Source organism: Cololabis saira, chromosome 5 (assembly GCF_033807715.1).
Source record: "Cololabis saira isolate AMF1-May2022 chromosome 5, fColSai1.1, whole genome shotgun sequence".
NCBI classification, from domain to species: Eukaryota; Metazoa; Chordata; class Actinopteri; order Beloniformes; family Belonidae; genus Cololabis; species Cololabis saira.
Genome location: NC_084591.1, coordinates 37918936 through 37938373, shown reverse-complemented (window position 1 = coordinate 37938373; position 19438 = coordinate 37918936). Strand labels below are relative to the sequence as shown.

The 19438-nt window shown below is 40.3% G+C and overlaps 2 protein-coding genes across 3 annotated transcripts; one reads left to right on the top strand and one right to left on the bottom strand.

Moving 5' to 3' along the window:
• The first annotated feature begins 157 nt into the window (after positions 1-157).
• Positions 158-11906, top strand: ddx11 (DEAD/H (Asp-Glu-Ala-Asp/His) box helicase 11). The gene is made up of 29 exons (XM_061721933.1): positions 158-222; positions 351-434; positions 1248-1380; positions 1476-1685; positions 2626-2712; positions 2804-2940; positions 3033-3090; positions 3188-3295; positions 3601-3688; positions 3786-3988; positions 4117-4191; positions 4445-4522; positions 4603-4649; positions 4759-4838; positions 4974-5015; positions 5694-5761; positions 5852-5890; positions 6655-6793; positions 7046-7180; positions 7265-7377; positions 7459-7531; positions 9563-9666; positions 9772-9921; positions 10022-10090; positions 10183-10283; positions 10378-10462; positions 10583-10658; positions 10755-10909; positions 11000-11906. Exons 3-29 carry the CDS (start codon positions 1252-1254, stop codon positions 11030-11032), a joined length of 2682 nt encoding a protein of 893 aa, XP_061577917.1. The 5' UTR covers positions 158-222; positions 351-434; positions 1248-1251; the 3' UTR covers positions 11033-11906.
• wash1 (WAS protein family homolog 1) lies at positions 11587-18638 on the bottom strand. 2 transcript variants are annotated; one of them, XM_061721934.1, is made up of 11 exons: positions 18495-18638; positions 17566-17706; positions 16457-16568; positions 16196-16342; positions 13502-13638; positions 13280-13415; positions 13001-13196; positions 12681-12848; positions 12327-12485; positions 11997-12068; positions 11587-11911 (listed from the first exon to the last, which is right to left on the bottom strand). In XM_061721934.1, exons 1-11 carry the CDS (start codon positions 18500-18502, stop codon positions 11772-11774), a joined length of 1416 nt encoding a protein of 471 aa, XP_061577918.1. In that variant the 5' UTR covers positions 18503-18638; the 3' UTR covers positions 11587-11771. The 2 variants fall into 2 exon arrangements, with proteins under 2 accessions (XP_061577918.1, XP_061577919.1); XM_061721935.1 differs by having other exon boundaries at positions 11997-12065.
• Between the last annotated feature and the right edge of the window lie 800 nt (positions 18639-19438).

Here is a 19438-nt window from a genome sequence, read left to right as displayed (position 1 = left end):
ACGTTGACGTACGGCTCAGCGCTCGATGGGGCGTCTACGTTTTTATGTCTATGGCTCAGACGTAAATAGCTGGGAGCACGTGTGGTGTCGGTGGAGTAAAACAAGCGCCCCTTGTGTAATCTCGCTCCCTATTGGCTGAGCTCTGTGACCACTTCACGGTGTTGGCGCGGTGTTGAAAACCCGGGAGTTAAATAACAAGTCCGTACATTTAGGATATCCCCGGTAAGTTAATCTATTTACAGCAGCAGGTATTTGATTTATGGATGACCTAGACCTAGAAATAAGGAAATAAGGTTTTTGGAACTCCTGTTATTTAGCCAGCTTTGACTTTTGCTTTTATTTCATGCCAGAAAACCCGAGGACGTAAACAGCTTGACGCTCCGTGTCTGCAGACTGGAAAGGTCTTCGGTTAAACTGCGTCTTAATAGAGTAAAGTGAGTATTGTTCGTCTCATTTGGTTAATTAGGAGATATTAAGTCTGACCACATGTTAGTTAACACCCTGTGAGGTATTCAGTTATTACCACGATGACTGCATCCTACTGTATGCAGTGGCGTCAATTCAGTCAAAGCTAAGGTATGGCAAGGTTTTGAGTCACAGAACTTCACTAGAGTATCAATCAACACGTCCAGAAAATACTCATCACAGAAGTTTGTATGTAGCTTATCTGTGTGGTCAAGAAAATTGGAACTTTTTCAAATGCAGTCTCGCTCACTGCAAAAACTCAAAATCTTACCAGGAATATTTGTCTTATTTCTAGTTAAAATGTCTCATTTTTAGTCAAAAAATCTCATTACACTTAAAACAAGAGTCATTACCAGAAAAATAACTTGTTATTTGACCATTTTCACCTGTTTCAAGTAAATTTTCACTTGAAATAAGTAGAAAAATCTGCCAGTGGGACAAGATTTATCTTCTCATTACAAGCAAAACAATCTTGTTCCATTGGCAGATTTTTCTACTTATTTCAAGTGAAAATCTACTTGAAACAGGTGAAAATGGTTGTTTTTGAGTCTTGTCTGAAATGTAATAAGATTAAAAAAAAAAAAGAGACAGAGTTTTTGCAGTGTATAATAACTAGTGAAATCGATCATGTTGTTCTTATTTGCATTTGTAGTTATTCCATAAATGTATTTAAAAAAACAAACATTTACATTTAACCGTTGAAGCCAAGGTGTGGCGGCTGCCATACCTTGCCATACCCAATTGACGCCCCTGACTGTATGGCTTTCTTCAATGAATATCAGGAAAATGGATAATGGCAGGGCCACATTCCCATTTCCATACCAGCCGTATAACATCCAAGAGGACTTTATGCAAACCCTCTACAGAGCACTGGATCAAGGCAAAGTTGGCATCTTTGAAAGTCCAACTGGAACGGTGTGTATGTGTGAAACAGATCCCAAGAAAGAAAGATGCTCTTGAATTCAACAACAACTTGAATGCTATGACCTGTGTTTACTGTGTGACTCCAGGGCAAGTCACTGAGTCTGATCTGCGGGGCTCTGAGCTGGCTCACTGACCATGAGGAGAAGAGGAGGGAGGAGACGGCTGCTCTGCTGCAGGAGGGACAGGCATCTCTCTGCAGCCCTGCTGCTCACTCATCCACCAGCTCCACAGAGCCCGACTGGATCACTGACTTTGTTCAGAAAAAGGCTGAACGAGATCTGGTCTCAAAACTAAAGGTGAGACAACTTTTAAAGGGGACCTATTAATGCATCTAATACCTATTTTAAACAGGCCTTGGATGTCTTAAAAACAAGCTTTTGATTGTTTTCACTAAATAAATTAGAAATTCAGCCTCTGAGCCATGTCTTTATCTTCCCATTCTCTAACCTCATTATCTATGAGGGATTCTGAGTGGGCGGGGCTATGATAATGAGGCTCTGTGCTGATTGGCTGCCTGAATGACGCGATACACCGCTACGAAAAAATGGCGGAAGCTCCGGCCGGCGGAGTTACACCGTGTCCTAACTGCATGCGATGCGAGCGAGCGTCAGCGACAAAATCAATTCCATCCATCCATTTGCTTTATTTTCTATTGGACTGTCCTAACTTGACGCTAGCGACGCAGCGCGCCGTTTTGAGCTGAACATTCGTCGGACGCCCTGCTTCTATTTTCTTCCTGTCGCTCGCGTTGAAAGCCGGTTGAAAGCGCTGTAGGAAACGGTCACGGATGAGGAACGGCTGATCCAGTTAGTTGAAATGAGAAGTTTTCTCTATGATACCTCCTCATTTCACTACAAAAACCTCAATAAAGTGGCAGCTGCTGGAGGGAGATGGACAGAGAGCGTCCGATATCACGCAGTGCGACGCGATAGTCGGACGCTCACATGCAGTTGCACGGTTTTATAGTTGTGGGCTTGGTTTGCATTTTGGTTACGTAACGAAAATGCGCAGAATCTGAACGGCTCGTAGAAGTCACATCACACTGGACGGCTCATCCGGGCGGCTGTACAGACACTGCAGAATTTGGTTGCTTTCCTCCTTCTCTGAGTTGGCAGGGTGAGGGAAGACCACTTTATATATGTTAAAGCAAGAAAAAAAACTTGTTTTTCATAAAAGGTCCCCTTTAAAACGCAGATTTGGCTCTTAAAATGTTTAACCCACTTAACTATCGATCAGGACGAAGAGTTGAGAAGGAAGAAGAGGAATGAACGGTTGGAAATGATCAGAAACAATGCTCAGCTCAAGTATGCAATCAAAAGGAAGGTAAACCATCTTTTACTGAGGTGTTTTGGTCAGACAGATTTTACTTAAGATAAAACCCACCAGTGATGGATAAACTGAGATATGTTTGCAGGGCTGCGAAGAGGATGAAGCAGTCAAGTTGCTTAATCTCAGTAAAGAGGAACAAGTTGAGGCATCGGGAGATCAAGAAGACGAAGAACTTGTAGTTGCAGAATATGAGAGTGATGATGACTCAAAGAGCAAAAGCAGGTGAGAAGAATTATTAATCGGTATCGGATGTATAAAAAGTAATTGCACAAAAAAAAATGGTCATGGCTGGGTGTTTTTTCCGATATATGAAGATTCTTTGGAGGTGCGGACGAGGAAGATGATGAGCTGGTTGAAGAGCACGTGACCAAGGTGTGTGTGAAGGAAAAATTCTGCATAAACATAATAATCACAGTGTGTATCACACTTCGTCCTGACGCGAGAACATGCGTGCACTTCTGTTCTTTAGATTTACTACTGCAGTCGCACTCACTCCCAGTTGGCCCAGTTCGTCCGTGAGGTTCAAAAGAGTCCCTTCAGTAAGGACATTAGCCTGGTAACACTGGGCTCACGGCAGGTACGAGCACACACACATAAATAAAACATCTAAATCAAGTTGAATCAATAGAGGCAGATATGAACCTTCAATTTTTCTAATTGTGTGGTTATCTTTCTCATTTAATAAAAGTAAAGTCAGCAAACTGATTGATTGAGTACATATATTAATTAGTGGGGCTGCTAGATTATGGGGAAAAAGAAATCATAGTCACAGTTATTTTGGTTAACATTGAAATCAAGATTATTTAAATGATTATCCACCAACTTTCCAGACTAAATAAAAATGAATCGCGACCCTTTTCTTTTAAATTCTTTCCTTGGCAGAATCTGTGTATTAATGAAGAAGTGCGACGTCTCGGCAGCATTCAGCGAATTAACGACCGTTGCATGGAAATGCAGAAAAACAAGCACCGTATGAGTATTTCATCTACAGCAGTCCTCAGTGTGATGAAGTTAATAAAAATAAATCCAGCCTTGTATTAAAAGCTAACGATTCTGCCATTTTGCAGAGAAGCAGCATCACGAAGAGGGTGCAAAACGCAAGCGAGGCCAAGCGAAGAGTGTGTGTCCCTACAACAAAGCTTCTGCACTGCAGCAGATAAGGGATGGACTTCTGGGTGCCGTCCATGACATCGAGCAGCTGCTGAAACTGGGCAAGGAAACGCATTCATGCCCTTATTACGGCACACGTCTTGCAGTTCCCCCGGCACAGGTAACCCAAGTCCCCTTTGTGTTCAGCTCATTATTGCAAGGACTTCTTTGTGGGAAAAGGGCACTTGTTTTTTTCCCCCCAGTAGATTTAAGTTGTTTGAATCATCTATGTTTTCCATACTCGTGTAGTTGGTGGTGTTACCTTATCAGATGGTGCTTCACGAGGCTACAAGAAAGGCAGCAGGGGTTCAATTGAAAGGACAGGTACTATTGTTTTATTTGTTTGTTTTTGCTCACTTATGACCAATAGAAATTCTTCTGTTCAGCATTTGCAGCCGTTTTCATTTGGGGAAAAAACTTAATTGTGTGGGAAATCCCTCTCTGACATTAAAAACACAAAACATGAGGATATTAGAGTATAACTGAGCTGTGTGGTACTCAATGTTCATCCTATGCTTTTAGCAGTTTGAATATTGATTTGGCATGCAACCAACCTTGGAAAACTTATGTCCAACAGGTTTTAATCATAGATGAAGCTCACAACCTCAGTGACACTCTCTCCGGTATACACAGTGCAGAACTTACTGGAGCACAGGTAACTTCCCTCTAATGCAATACATAAAAAGAGACCTTCAGCTGTGTTTGATCGGGGATGATTATTTGATTTGTCTGCAGCTCTGCCGGGCCCAGTCTCAGCTCACCCAGTATGCTGACCGCTATAAGTGAGTCTCCCATAACTGACTTTAATTCACAAATGTAATATTGATTTCCTCACTTCCTCCCTGAAATATGTGTTTTTGTTTTCTTTTTTGTCATTTTTTTAAACTCCAGGAACAGACTCAAAGCAAAGAACGTGATGTACATTAAACAGATTCTGTTTGTGATTGAAGGATTGATACGAGTGCTGGGAGGTGAATAATAGTATTTAGTCTGTAATTACTGATCGTTTTCTAACCACGCTTTAAAGTTTAAAAGGGAACCTGCGGAACAGTGTCGATCACTGATATTGACTTTGCTATTTTTCTTGCTCCCCACGTCCTCTGCAGGTAAGGCTGGGCAGAATCCACAGACCCAGACTGTACAAGCAGGTAAATTACTAATAAACACACACGCGCCAGAGCATTAGCCCCTCTCACAAAACCAGGTACCCCGTGTTTATTACCCGGATTTAGCATGTCTCCTATCCTTTGTACTACGGCTATCAAAGTTAACGCGTTACTGACGCCCTGCCTGTAGTTTTGAGAAACAAGAAGCGACGCAGCTGCAGGAGACTATTGAAGAAAAAAAAAGAAGGAAATGTACTTTTTCCTCCTACACCATGCTGCTATGTTGCCCTCAAAGGCACATTGTATGTCTGAGTTTGGTGTGGCTACCAGCTCCTTCAGCCGCCCCACATCAGAAGAAAAATCATTGCTTCATATAAATTCAGCTGGTGTTGTACGATCCCCTCAGAGCTGTCATTGATATGAAACAAAGTCTACAAATCCCGTTGTTATTCAGGGTAGCATGGATCTGGCACCTGCTCCATCTCCTGCACCCAGCGCTGCATCATCCAGCTTATCTGATTTTTCAACCAAACAAGCAGTGAGGCTGTCATTTTACGCTGTACCACTTGATAACCGCTTCTCACTCATCTCCCCTTCCTGCAACTGCTTCACGCCCAAGATGCGTTAAACACGAATCTGTACGAGTCAAATCTACAGTCGCCAACTAACACACATACACACAGAACGCACTAACCAGTCAAATCTTCTTTTCTCTTCCAGGGACAGAGATGCATACCATTAACAACTTTCTCTTCAAGGCTCAGATTGACAATATAAACTTGTTTAAGGTACTTCTTTTTCAAATTCAGCTAAAATTCATGTCAACTGTACAGTATATTCAAATTACAAACTTATATTCATTGTTGTTCTTGCTTTAGTTACAAAGATACTTTGAGAAGAGTCTGATCAGCAGGAAAGTAAGACTTTAATTTTTTTTGTATGATTAGATTATATTTCTGTGTGATGAAGTGCAAACTTAAATGTATACCACTAGGGCTGCACGATTAATCGTTAAAAAATCGCGATCTCGATTCATGCTTGAACGCAATCTCATTTCCAAATGACGACGATTTAAAAAAAAAAAAAAAAAAAAAATTAAAGATGGCTGCATAAAAAAAGCACTAGGCCTATGTTCTAGGTTGTTGTAGTCCTGTCATGGTCAACTATCATGTTGTCATGTTTGTTATATTTTGTTAATGATTGTGGATTACATTTGGAGAAACATCTACCTTTCTCATCACCTGACACATATTGCACATAATGTTAAAATTGTTATTGTTAAAATTATTTAAAGACAAGAGAGATGTTTATTGTTTTTATGTTCAATGTCAGCTGTTACAGCAAAAAGCAGCCAGAGGAATAATTTGTTGCCTCAGAACTACAGGATCTGTTACAAGTCCCCTTTCTGAAAGGGTGTTCAACTCAGGGAGGAACAAATATTGTTCAAAATTGTTATTATTGTTTAAATTATTCAAAGGTTTGTGTAAAGAAGACAAGAGATGTTTATTGTTATTAGATTTTTGTTCAGCTGTTGCAAAGTTAAAGTAATAAGTGCAATACATTTTATATTGGAAAAAAATCGTGAGAGAATCGTGATCTCAATTCTAAGCAAAAAAATCGTGATTCTCATTTTGTCCAGAATCGTGCAGCCCTATATACCACTGATATCTCCTCTCTTTAGTTGGGTGGCTTTGTGGAGAAGTACGCTGGCTCGGGCGTGGCTCTGCACATTCAGAGCAGCTCCAACAAGGAGAACCGACGCACAGAAGGGTTAAATCGTTACCTTCAGGCCCTACAGAGTAACCAAAGCTCTGCACCAGGTCAGTTCTGCATCTTCCACCTGCAAAATACATATTTTGTAGCATAACATAAGCCATTGCAGATGTTATTATGTGGCTAAATGAAGAGAATCAATTACTCATTAAATGGGTTTGAACACAAGTGGAAAATACACTGTGTGTAGGGGAATTGTAGTTTGTTTTTTTTGCTCCCTGACTCCTACAGCTATATATATCGGACTGTGGTGTGCACCTATGTTGCCTGTAATATCCACATTTTTCTTCTCTGTGCAGTTCCCTCTGCAGACCAGCAGGGGTCTGCTGAGGCAGAGAAAGTGCTCTCTGCATCTCCCATGATGCAGGTGGAAGGTTTCTTCATGGCTCTCACCAACAGCAACACTGATGGGAGAGTGGTTGTCCACAGACAAGGTACCATTTTATACAAAACTCCCAAAGAAAGGACAGCATAATACATTGCTCAAGAGTAAAATGTCCAATTTTTGTATCACCCAGGCACCTTGTCAGAGAGCAGTGTAAAGTTTCTCCTGCTGAACCCAGCAGTCCACTTTGCCCAGGTGCTGGAGGAGTGCAGAGCAGTCATCATTGCTGGAGGAACCATGCAGCCTGTGAGTTGCTTCAGAAACAAAACAAAACAACAAAGCTGTTTGTTGTGTACGCTTCATCACACTGAAACATGTTTTATGTAGGTCTCAGACTTCAAACAAGAGTTACTGTTTTCAGCTGGAGTGGGAGAGGAGCGCATCATTGAGTTTTCCTGTGGTGAGTGGCCCATTTTTCAAACACCACAGCCGTTTATGGAGCCCTCCTTTATAACGCACTCTGTATTTGTGATGCGTTTCTCTGTGTGCAGCAGGTGTTTGATTACAGTTTTTCTCAGTCGCTTTGGTACATTTCTCAGATCATCCTCGACATTTGCAAAACAGTAAGTGCATTTCTCAAAACAGTTCGTACAAATAGCAAAACACCATGGATTACCTGCAAAAGCCAGTCTCTTGCTCAAAATCCTTAGTTCATCTCTCAAAATTAAATATCTGTGTCAATGAACGTGTCAGTGCATCAGAATCACAAGTGCTTGTGTCATTGTGTACGGATAAGACAGTCAAATTGCTTAGTCTTTATCTCCCTTAGTCTTATGGCATTGTTTTGTACAACCATGCTGCAAATAGCCTCCTCCTGTTCAGGTGTGAAAAGGGGCCCTCTGCCACCCCTGTGAAGTTGTCTTGCAGTCCTATGTGGAAAAAATATAGTAATGCAAAACACAAAATGTCACTGTATATAGTATACTTACTGCATATTGTAAAATGAAAGTAGAATACTGTCATATTGTATGAAGCATTACAGAAAGTATACAGTATTACAGTACAGTGCCTATTGTTAGATTACATACCTTCTGTCGACGAAAAGTCTGAACCATTGAGGACACAGTTGTTCTCCCAACATTTGGCTGCACCCTTCGACCAGCCTCGGCCATTGTAAGCCCATGATTGAGAACATGGTCTACAAGTGTAGCTCTTATCTCATCAGGAACGCGCATATGTCCTCGGCCTCTTCTGCCTCTTCCTCTGTTTTGCCTCCCAACTCCTCCACCACGCAGCCTCACTCCTCTTCCTCTTCTTCTTCTCTCTGGCTGTTGACCCCGTCCAATTCCTTGTCCTTCCATTGTCAGACATTGTAACATTGTGTTGTGCTCCGGCTATATGTATACTTGCCAGCTGATAGTTCATGAGATGCACCTTTGAGCTATTTCAGAAAACTGGTTGATCATTGGTTGATCTAATGCTTGACATATTTCCCTTCATTACAGAAAGTCAAGATTCACCTGGGATCAATTTACCAATTCAGGCCAGAAATGTATAGAAATATGCTGACATATTATGACAACTTGTTCAACCATTTTGCATGTAAAGACGTATGCGATGAACTAATGCCTAAATGTTGTGGGGGGTGAGACTATTCAACAGAGACCCATTATAATACATTTTGATCAACATGACATAAACAACTGATAATGTAGGAAACAGCAGAAAATTGTACATTATCATTTGCATGGATGACAAATGCATTTGCAACTTGTTCAAAGAAATGAGAAACTGCTTTTCTGATGTGCACAAGTGACACAATGATGTGAAGATTGAACAAGTAGTTTTGAGAATTTCAATTCTGATCTGAGAAATGTAGCAAAGCGACTGAGAAAAACTGTAATATAGAAAATATGAGTCCAGGAAAGCAAATGTGTTTTTTTTTTCTCTCCATCATACTGGGTTATTTAGATTGAAATATTGTGGATACAATTTAGGGAACAAAAATGCAAGACATTATGGAAAGTAATTCATTAATTACTTATTTTATCACGCTGCTACATATAAAGATCAATGTGACAGTTCTATATAATTCAAGTAACTCATGCTGACAGTTTAAACAGAGGCAACAAATACTTGCATACTGCATGTATATTATGTACTGCATTGTATGTATTTTATTATAGTACAATTATTTTATTAGTCATATTTAGGAGGAGAGGGTACAGGAAAGAAAGGTAACATCAGAACATAGAAATATACAAGTTATTGTACAAAATATTATTCCTTTTTTTAGTGAAAACAGTGGGAATCTCACTGATGTCAGGTTTAGAAAAAAAGATCCTTGTTTGCAACTCTACTTTATTTCTCCGTTTTTAATTGTGAATGTTTTCCATCCACCATAACCACTTTTATGTCCTTTTTATTGTCCATAATCTTGTCTGCCCTGTCTTATAAATGTCCTGACATTTCCCCCATTAACTGTTTGCAGGCCACGTCATCCCTCCTGACAACATTCTTCCCATCGTCTTGTGCAGCGGCCCGTCTGGTCAGGAGCTGGATTTTACTTTTCAAAACAGAGACTCGCCTCGAATGGTATCAATGGGCCCACAAATCAAGCTGGGAACGCATTTGTTGCAATTTGTTTGACAGGATTTGTTTACACAAGTACTTTGACGGTGTTATGTCGTCTTTGTTAAGATGGATGAAACGGGTCGCATTCTGTCCAACATCTGCAATGTGGTCCCTGGTGGAGTCGTGTGTTTCTTTCCCTCTTACGAATACTCAAAGCGGATCATTTCTCACTGGGAGGCCAGTGGTGCGCTAACTCGACTGGGAAATAAGAAGAAGGTGCATCAGCTAAATATCAAGGAAATGTTAAACCGCCTTTTTGGCTTAAGCCATGCATAACACTTTTCTTGCAATGTCTAAACAACCACAAACATCTCAGATCTTCCAGGAGCCCAAGAAGGCCCACCAGGTAGAGCAGGTCCTGGGCGAGTTTTCTCGTTGTATCCAGGTAACACACAGCACTTTGAGCACTTCACACCTCGTAATTAAACTGATTTATCTTATTTTATTTATTTTTGTACCCATGTCTGCTCTTTTTAGAGGTGTGCTCTGGACAGCAGTGGACTCACAGGAGCATTGTTGTTTTCTGTAGTTGGAGGAAAGATGAGTGAGGGAATCAACTTCTCTGATGAGTTGGGCAGGTATGAACGCTTTCAGAGAACAGAACAGCTGTTATATACAGTTATGAAATGCTATAATATAATAATGTGTCTGTGATCATCCATGTGTGGACAGGTGTGTAGTGATGGTTGGAATGCCATATCCCAACATCAAATCTCCAGAGCTTCAAGAAAAGATGGCATATCTGGACGCGCACCTGGTCAGAGTCTTTCTTAAGAGTCTTAGTTGAACTTTTACAAGCACATAAGGGGATGAATAGTTTAGATGGGAGATTAAAGGAAAAGTGAGCTCATTGTGAAATATCTAACTTCTGTTTTAGCCTCACAGTAAAGGGAAGAGCCCTGGACATGCGCTGGTAGAAAACCTCTGCATGAAGGCTGTCAACCAGTCTATAGGTAAAAAAAAAAACAAGTGTCAATGCCATAGAATGTATTATTATTGTTGTCATTATGATTAGAAACCCTTTTTTATATGATTTCTTCTGTTTGAAGGAAGAGCTATCCGTCACCGTGGCGACTACTCCTCCATCGTGCTGTGTGACAGACGCTACTCTCGGCCTGCTACGCTCTCTAAACTTCCCACTTGGATCAAGGATCGCGTTTCCACCCACACAACTTTCGGCCCTGCTTTTGCTGCCTTGCGGAAGGTGAGAAGCAATTACATTCATTTATATGCCATCAAAGTGCTACATCTTGACCAACACTTTTTTCCCCCTGTATATGTTCTTCTTTCCCAGTTCTTCGTGGAAAAAAAGCTGAGGCCGGTGTAGTTTCTCTCAAAGAGCTCATCAGTTAACATTTACAGTTAACAAGACTCAAAGTGGGATGCATTCGGGTTAAATTAAAGAGCAACCGTAGAGAAATTTAATGAGTTCTATTGAAAAAATATAGAGATTGGAGGAATAAAGTTAGCACCTCTCACTCGAATTGTCAACAGAGGATGCAGTTTTTTCAGTTTTTGTATCTTTTATATTTTAAATCATATTGTCTTCTGTGACGAAACACTGCAGACAAATGGCAAAGGTGCCATTCATCACAATTACGCAGCTTTTTCTGCCTGGATAATAGAAAAAAAAGCTTCTCACCTATTTATAAATTCAGTGTGTTGAATTTCACTCCTGAAAGAATTACTTGACAGATATCAGTCACAGATGTGCCTGGTTTACTCAGAAGTGTTAAATATTTAAAGAACTAAATGTAGAGTGTTATATAATGTAAAGCCTGCTCGTTAATCAGTTCCATCTTCTCAGCAGTGAGTGTTTGTGGATATTTGGATCTACTGAAACTGGTTGAATGAAAAATATATCAATAAATCGTTGTATCATTTGTGTATTAGTGATGTTTATTTTAGCTTTGGACAAGCTACTGCAGAAGATTTACATGGGATTATGAGGGCAAACACTCCCTTTTTATTTGAAAGTCACTTCTTGTATTATTAATGAGAGCAAAATGTTAAATTCTCTGTACATAAAATGATTAAAGGCTCGATCCCATTCATTGTCCGTCACGTTATGCTTCCCAATCCTCGTCGTCCGTTGGCTGTGGAGCGGGAAGTGGTGGGATGGCGTCCGACATCCTGGCAAACGCGCCACCAGTAGCAGGGGGAGCTTCTCCCTGTTCTCCACCAGCCGGACCCTTACCGGATATGCCTTGAGAACGGACAGAGGAACTCAATCACAAGCAACCAACGATGTCATTATGCTTCATTTTACCTGATATGAGAGGACCCCTCACCTTTTCTGCGCATGGCGAGTTTATTGAATAGATCAGACATGAAGTCACCACCACTAGATGCCACTCCGACTGCTGAGAGAGCAAAGGCAGGGAAATCTTCAGTATTTATGCAATCAGAATTTTTGTTAACCGCCTCAATGAATGAAAGGTTCCGTTGTCATTTTAGTGTTTTTAAAGCAGTTCACTTCTACCAGCCACTGTAACACATTTGGCTGATTGCAGTCACACTTTGCTTTTACTTCACATCTTTGTAATATTTGTTAGGCCTCCCTCCTAAAACCACTGATAAAACCAGAGCACAACAGCATCTACATCTAAACAATCCCGCACCTTGCTCCTGCTCCTTTTGTTTCTTCTTCTCCATCTTGCGTTCCTTAACGTTGCGCAAGTTGGCTTTGCCGATGCCCCCGGCGTTGCGGATGGATTCCAGCAGACTGGCACGGCCGTCTGACGGCTGAGCCACTTTGCTGGGAGCACCAGACACGGGGCCTGCAGTCAGGATCACAGTTTAGGATCGGATTAATTAATGCCATTTAGATCGATTTAATTCAAAGCAGTGGATTAGGTTGGTCCTTTGTGTGTGTGTTCAATGTGTTCAGTGTGTTCGAGTGTTTTAAACTGCCAAGTTCACTCATATTCCTGCAAGTCAATAGTGTGTGGCCTCATCTGAAATGTGTGCCAAACCTGAACTTGGCGCTTGAGTGACTTCAGTGCTCTCTGCCAGAGGTGGTGGTGGAGGAGGGGGAGGGGGAGGAGGAGGCGCCGCTGCAGGAGAAGCGAGAGCAGGCGCAGGGGGAGGAGGAGGGGGTGGAGGAGGTGGTGGTGGTGGGGAATTCGGCTGAAACTGAGGTCCTGAAACAAAAACGCATCCATTACAAGCCACAGCAAACACATCAGTGAAAAGAATGTGTCTTAAGTTTATCAGAAAAATACACGACGCACGACACGAAGTAAAGACGGACTAAAGATTAGTCTGGAGATTAAAATAAGGTGTAGCTGTGTACCTGCTGCATTCCTCTCATCTGGGATGGAGGGCAGTTCAGGGATGTTTTGCGAGAGTCCTGAGGGGGCGAATCCCGGCCCGAGGTCGGCACTATACGACAGGTCATCTGCGATGCCTGGCAGGTCAGGCAGGTAGGATGGCACGTCTATCTCAGGCACCTGACCCAGGTCTGGCACGTAGAAATAATTCTCTGCTGTCTGTTGGACAGAAAGGATGACCAAGAGTAACCAATCGCGTATCGAATAAGAAAAAAAAGCAGTGTGTTCAGGTTGCAGGGTACCTGTCTCTCCAGCTGCTCCCTCTTTGTAATGGACAGAGGCGCATCAAATGGTTTCTGCTCCTTCTCTGTCTCTAGTGTCGTGTGTGTTTTCGTTACTGCTCCCGCCAGAGGATCAAGGAACACATACTTCTTATATCTTTACAAACAGACACAAATATTGAAATATGAACGACACGTGTTTCTATGGTAAACATCTGTTTGTCTGCGTGTGTGTAAACTCACAGATTCTCTGTGGTATTAAAGAGCAATAGAGAGCTGATGGATGAGATATTTCGAGGCAGACTGCCCAATCCTTCTTCTGTCTCATCCTCGGACTTCTTCTTATTGCTTACGCAGAGCGGGAAATACATCAGCTTCTCCTAGACGGAAGACATCCAGACACGGCCTGAGTGGGAGATCTCCAAGATGTCAACTAAATCTTGAATAACGGAAATGTCATTAAAGTGCTTTGGCGCGCAGGTGCACACGCCCACAAAACACTCCGATGCTGAATTACATGACTGGGGAGAGATTCTGGAAGATAGTGAACAATGCATTTCTGTGTCAGGGAAGATTGCCAGCAGTGTTTTCACTTACATTGCACGAGGAAGAACACTTAAAAGCTCAAGCACATCTAGCACAAAATATGCTGCTTTCCACAAAGTTTTCTAAGACGGTGTGGAAAACTGTAGGGTTTGTTATAAATAATGCAAGGGCTTCTGCTAGGTCGAACACACAAATACATGCACTTACACTCGGGAGAATTTTTTTACTGTCAACTGACATACTTATTTACAGCCTCTGATATCCTACAGTATATCGTGCACAAGCAGTTAACCCCTGTAATGCCGGATGTATCATACTTGATACTTGAATCTCTGAGACCTCTGTTAAACTCCCATAATCAACAACAAAAAAATAAATAAAAAGAAGAGTTTTGTACAATAAAAAAAATTAATAAAACAGAAAATAAAAAAGTATATCACTGTACACTAAACGCATCAAATAGAACAATAGGATTTTCTGCATATTATTTCATTTGCCAGCCATGATGCAAAGGCAAATTTATAATTAAGGGCCTGACTGTGAAAGGGAAGTACACATCGGTTCTGGCCTTTTAAAGAGGCTTTAAATAGTACACATTTCTCCAAGGCAGTGATGTATTCCAGCTCCTTTTTACTGATGAAGCATTGAAAGGCTGTTAAATATAAATGCTTGAATATTTTCAACCTTTTATGGTGTGACGCTGTCTCCAGGCAACATAGGTTACTTTACCATGTTGAAAGAAAAAGAGAAATCTCTTACACTTATCAGTTTACCTGAAGATCTGGACGCCTTTATATTATCCAATGAAAATACACAAAATTGGTCACAAATTGGTGACAATTTTACTTCTTACTGAGTCTTTTTTTATCAATTTCTGTTCAGCTTCTCATCTACAAAAACTCTGGCACTCCTTCACTGGTGAGTGAAGATGCAACTTTAAGCATTTCACATTATATTTAATCATCTATACTGAGCAAATTACAAATAAAGCTGCAAGTTGCAACATGTTGGGCAACATTGTACCACAATGAAATTCCAGAGTACAAAGTACACTTGTAAGGGATGAAGTTTGAAATACCTGCATTCACTTTCTAGGACTAAGACTTTCTAATGCATGTATTTAAATGTTATTCACATTCCTTTATACCCTAACCCTTTTGATTAGACACGTCAATGGCTTGTTTGGGTGGAACAAATAGGGAGATACAAATACCCAGCATGTTCAGGAATTGTAAAAGTCTAGTCCTCAAAATGTGCCGTCTGCCCTGAAACGACTCGTTTCCTGAAGTTTCACAACACTGATGGATGAAGCAGTGGAAGGAGATTGTGCTGGGCTCGAATGTGAAGACCAAGTGACATAAAATATTTGAAATACCTCGGCCCAAAAGTTAAAATTGAGAAAAACTCATCTTTACCCTTGTAAGGTTTGTTTGAATTACCCTGTTTTTGATTGTGCTATATAAATAAACTTGCCTTGCCTTGTTATTGTGAACCGCACAACATATACACACATATCCTTTATAGCAAAATATGAGTGAATCAACATTGAAATATGCTTAGGCAGAAACATTGAATCCATGTTGAAGCCTGGTCGGCGACAAACAGAATACGTTGATCCAACCTTGATTAGACGTTGGGATTAGATTTGTTTGATGGTCGATCCACCATCATTTGTTGACCTTAACCAAAAAAAAAAATCAACCTTTTTGACCATAATTCAACATTGATTTAACATCTTTTGCTATCTGGGATGTGATCTTTGTGTGCAACCAAACTACCAGGACTTTCTGGATTTCAGTCCTGGAGTCAAAGGCAGACAGCTTGCAAGGGACAGATAATGACAAACCAACAGTTTTAAACTTCTGGTAATTACTAAGAGCTCATTAAGGCATATTTATTTTCCCTTGTGCTCGACTTAAACCCACATAACTTTCGATGTCAGAGTGACGGACAACATTGCCAGGCATGCATATAGTTTGAGAGAGAAGGCATTTTCCATCAGTTGGAGACTGAGTAGTATACCAGGAAGTGGCAGACAGTGGACCAGTTCTTAACTATAAAAATATCTGTGGGGCCATGGGAGTTTGTTCCTGCACTTTCATAAATATAAGAACCAAATCCTTCAGCCGCTGGTCCTTTTTTCCTCGTGTGGCAGCTGCCTCGGATCTCTTGGCTGAAATTAAGTGAAATTGTCTTTGTGCCTCGGTCACTCCCAGGTGAGAGCACACATTGTTCTCCTTTGAATTAGCTTTAGTGTTATAGAAAAATATCTGTTGGTAGACGCAGTGTGAAACTGTAGACAATAACCTGTCACATTTTTAGTGATTGCTTAGTTAGAGATACTGCAAAACTCTAAAAATTTCATCCTATGTTTTTATGAGCTTTTCTCACCTGCAAAGCCTTCTCATCAAAGGGTCGAAATTTATTCTGTATTCTGTTTCGGGGGCGAGTTTGTAAGGAGGGGTCCACAGCACCAGTGAAGATAGATGAGTAGTCTTGAAGTCGATCTGGGGCTGGGTACTTGGCACTGGAAAAAACCTAAACACATAAAATAATGTTTTGTCTTGATTTTTTTTAACAATGCTTTGTTATCATAACATGGCAGATGTAATATCTATAATGTTGGATACCAAAGTGAAGGAACCGTGTTACCTTGGTAGCTTTCTTACTCCCTTTAATCTTGTCAACCCGGGCCTGGGCTACCCTGATCCGGTCAGAGACACTCTGCAGCTGGCGGCGGTTCCTCTCTACGCTCTCTGAAACCCTGGAAGCAGCACAAACATGAATATGAGCACATGCACATTCATACACAAGAAAAAATATGTCAGCGCTATTTTGTGTTGAAAGAAAAGACTAAGCTGAGACAATCTGACAATACAGATGCTGCTGATTGCTAAAATTCAAACAGAAAATGAAGAGGCGACAATAATACAAAACGACATAAAAGTGTCCTAGCAATAAGGTTTCTGATGATCATCAGCCATCTAATTACAAACAGATCATATTTCAAAAGAAGTAGTGCATATTCTCAGTGTGTTCTATCCATAAATCTCACAGTTTTTATGCAGTACAGGACCCAGCTCTAGGAATTTCAGGTTGCCAGACTTCACCATCTGCTCATATGCATATGCTGTTTTTAACTATGCAATCTGTTAAATTTAACAACTTGATTCAGCACAGCATGCATATACTATTTTGTTCATTACTAGGACCTTTTTGATTTTTTTTTTTTCTTTTTTTTTTTTAAGCCGTTTGATCTTTTAACATTGTAGTATAAAACGAAAAAGATCTATCAATATATATTGCTTTCCATCATTGGTCAATTTGAACTAATATCTAAAGAAATATCCTAACATTTGACTATAAACACATTAAGCAAACAGCCCTCTGTGACAGACTGTGGACTTGACACAAGTACTCGCTGCCTCTAATGCTGCATCCATTAGCAATATATGGGGTAAAGACAATAAAATGTGCTTCTGCCACAAATATTATAATTAACTTTTCTCTCATTATTGCTGCATTACCACAGTTTCATGTATAATAATATTTCTCGCTAGAAACAACCACAGCTGAAATGGGTTTATCTGCCTACTTTAAGATAGACATTTTCAACAATAGTGTGGATATTTCATATCATTAAAAAAAATCCTGAAGAGGTAAATGCTCTACCTTTTCACCCATTGAGAACCTCTGTGCACATGTTTCAGACATTTGTACCAATTTGTGTAGCTTCTGTGAGTCTGCATGTGTTGCCTTACCTACTGAAAATGTCCGTAGAAATGGCCTCTAAATACATCAATGCATCTGCAATGTGATGAACAGCCTCCTCCCGCCTCAGGTCCGGCTGGATGAGAGGAACCTGGTACACCTGGCCCTCCAGGCAGCGTCTCTGTGTCATCCTGCAAAACAACCGCACATCAATCACATTGTATTTGTACAGCACCTTTCATCCAGGTACATGAAATACAAAGTGCTTCACATTTTGACTGAAAAATAAGCATAATAAAAACAAAAATAAAAACTGGGAGACCAATGCACACTGACATACAATATAGTTAATTAAAATGAAATGATAAAAGTTCAAGAATTAAGGCTAAAAAATAATCAGTCCACAACAATAAAATATAATAATAATAATACAAACATTACAAGAAATAGATAAATAAATAAAACAAATACCTCTAAAAAATTTAAAAAAAAATAAAAGCCAGACCAAAGAGATGAGTTTTTAGTGTACGTTTAAAAATGTCCACATTTCCAGCTCCTCTCAGATACATAAACATGTTTTATATAAATAACAGTTCACTCTTAACCATCGGGATGAATGATTTAATAAAAAAGGTTAATTTATTTGAGTAAACACGCATGTGTTTCCATGTTTCACCATGACCAAACTGAGCTTTAGCTCTGCTGGTTTCAACCAGGATTAATCCCAGACCTCATCTGACTCTCACATGACAACAGTCACAGAATAACTGACTTCTTTTTTTTTCTAATTCATTTTGTAAATCCGGTGTGTACATTTTTCGATGAGAAAATAATTAGGTGTTTCAGATGCTGGGAAGGAAAAGTATTTGAAAAAGAAAAAAGAAAAGCGGCGGAACTCCAACTCGTTCAAAACAATTGACAGCTGGAGTGAAAACCGAACCCTTTAGAAACCATGTTCTGCCGGTAATGACAGTCTTACCTGACCATGGGTTTCGTTGACTGTTTAACAGTGACAAAAAGATAAAATACTATTTAAAAGGTGTATTTAATAAGAGGCTAGACTGGCGGTGATTGCAGCATGAGCATAGCTAGCAAAACAATGCACGTACTTCCGCACCCGAACAGCACGTGACCCCGCTGTGGCGGTGCCTTCACGGCGACTCGGAATTTTTATATTGACCGACTTGAAGAGTGCTTTAAAATGTGCAATTCTTTTGCAATAATCCGTGTGGTATCTTGACCAGATTGCTAAAAAGGGTTCAGTTAAGATAAACTATATAACTACAACAGTTACAGTAATGACACATCTGTATTAGTAATAGCCTATTTAAGGAGCTCACTCTTTGACTAGGCTACTACATTACTCCAGGTGACTAGTCTGGAAGCCCAATGATCAATAATTAGCCATTGGTTGAGAATACTTATAGAAATATTGAAATATTGCAGGTTTTACTCTGATGTTGAAGCTCACGCATCCAGGTTATGATAATTCTCAAAGACTTCAGTGCCTTTAAGAATTCATTTAAGTTCAAATCAAAATGAATTCAATTCAATTCAACAAGGCTTAATTATTCAAGAAAGAAAAATTAGTCAAGTAATCCTCAATACAGAAGTGCTGATTATGTTAAAACTGAACAAAACCTTTCTTTCCGGCCAAGCTTTATCTGAACCAGAACATCTTTAGGTCTCCTAATACTGCCACAAAAGTGTCCCAAATATAATTCAATTGTAGATCCAATCTGTCAAAGAGAACCACCATTCAACCAAACCATAGGCCTAATTATTGTTGTAGCCTATAGGTCACATTTTCTTCTTTTCTTGTGTGAGATATTTTTAGACTGCAGATGAACCCGTCTCAGAATGGTACATGCAACAATCCCAGTCATTTAAGAGCAGCTTCTTGTGGGCCGCCTATAGGGAGCG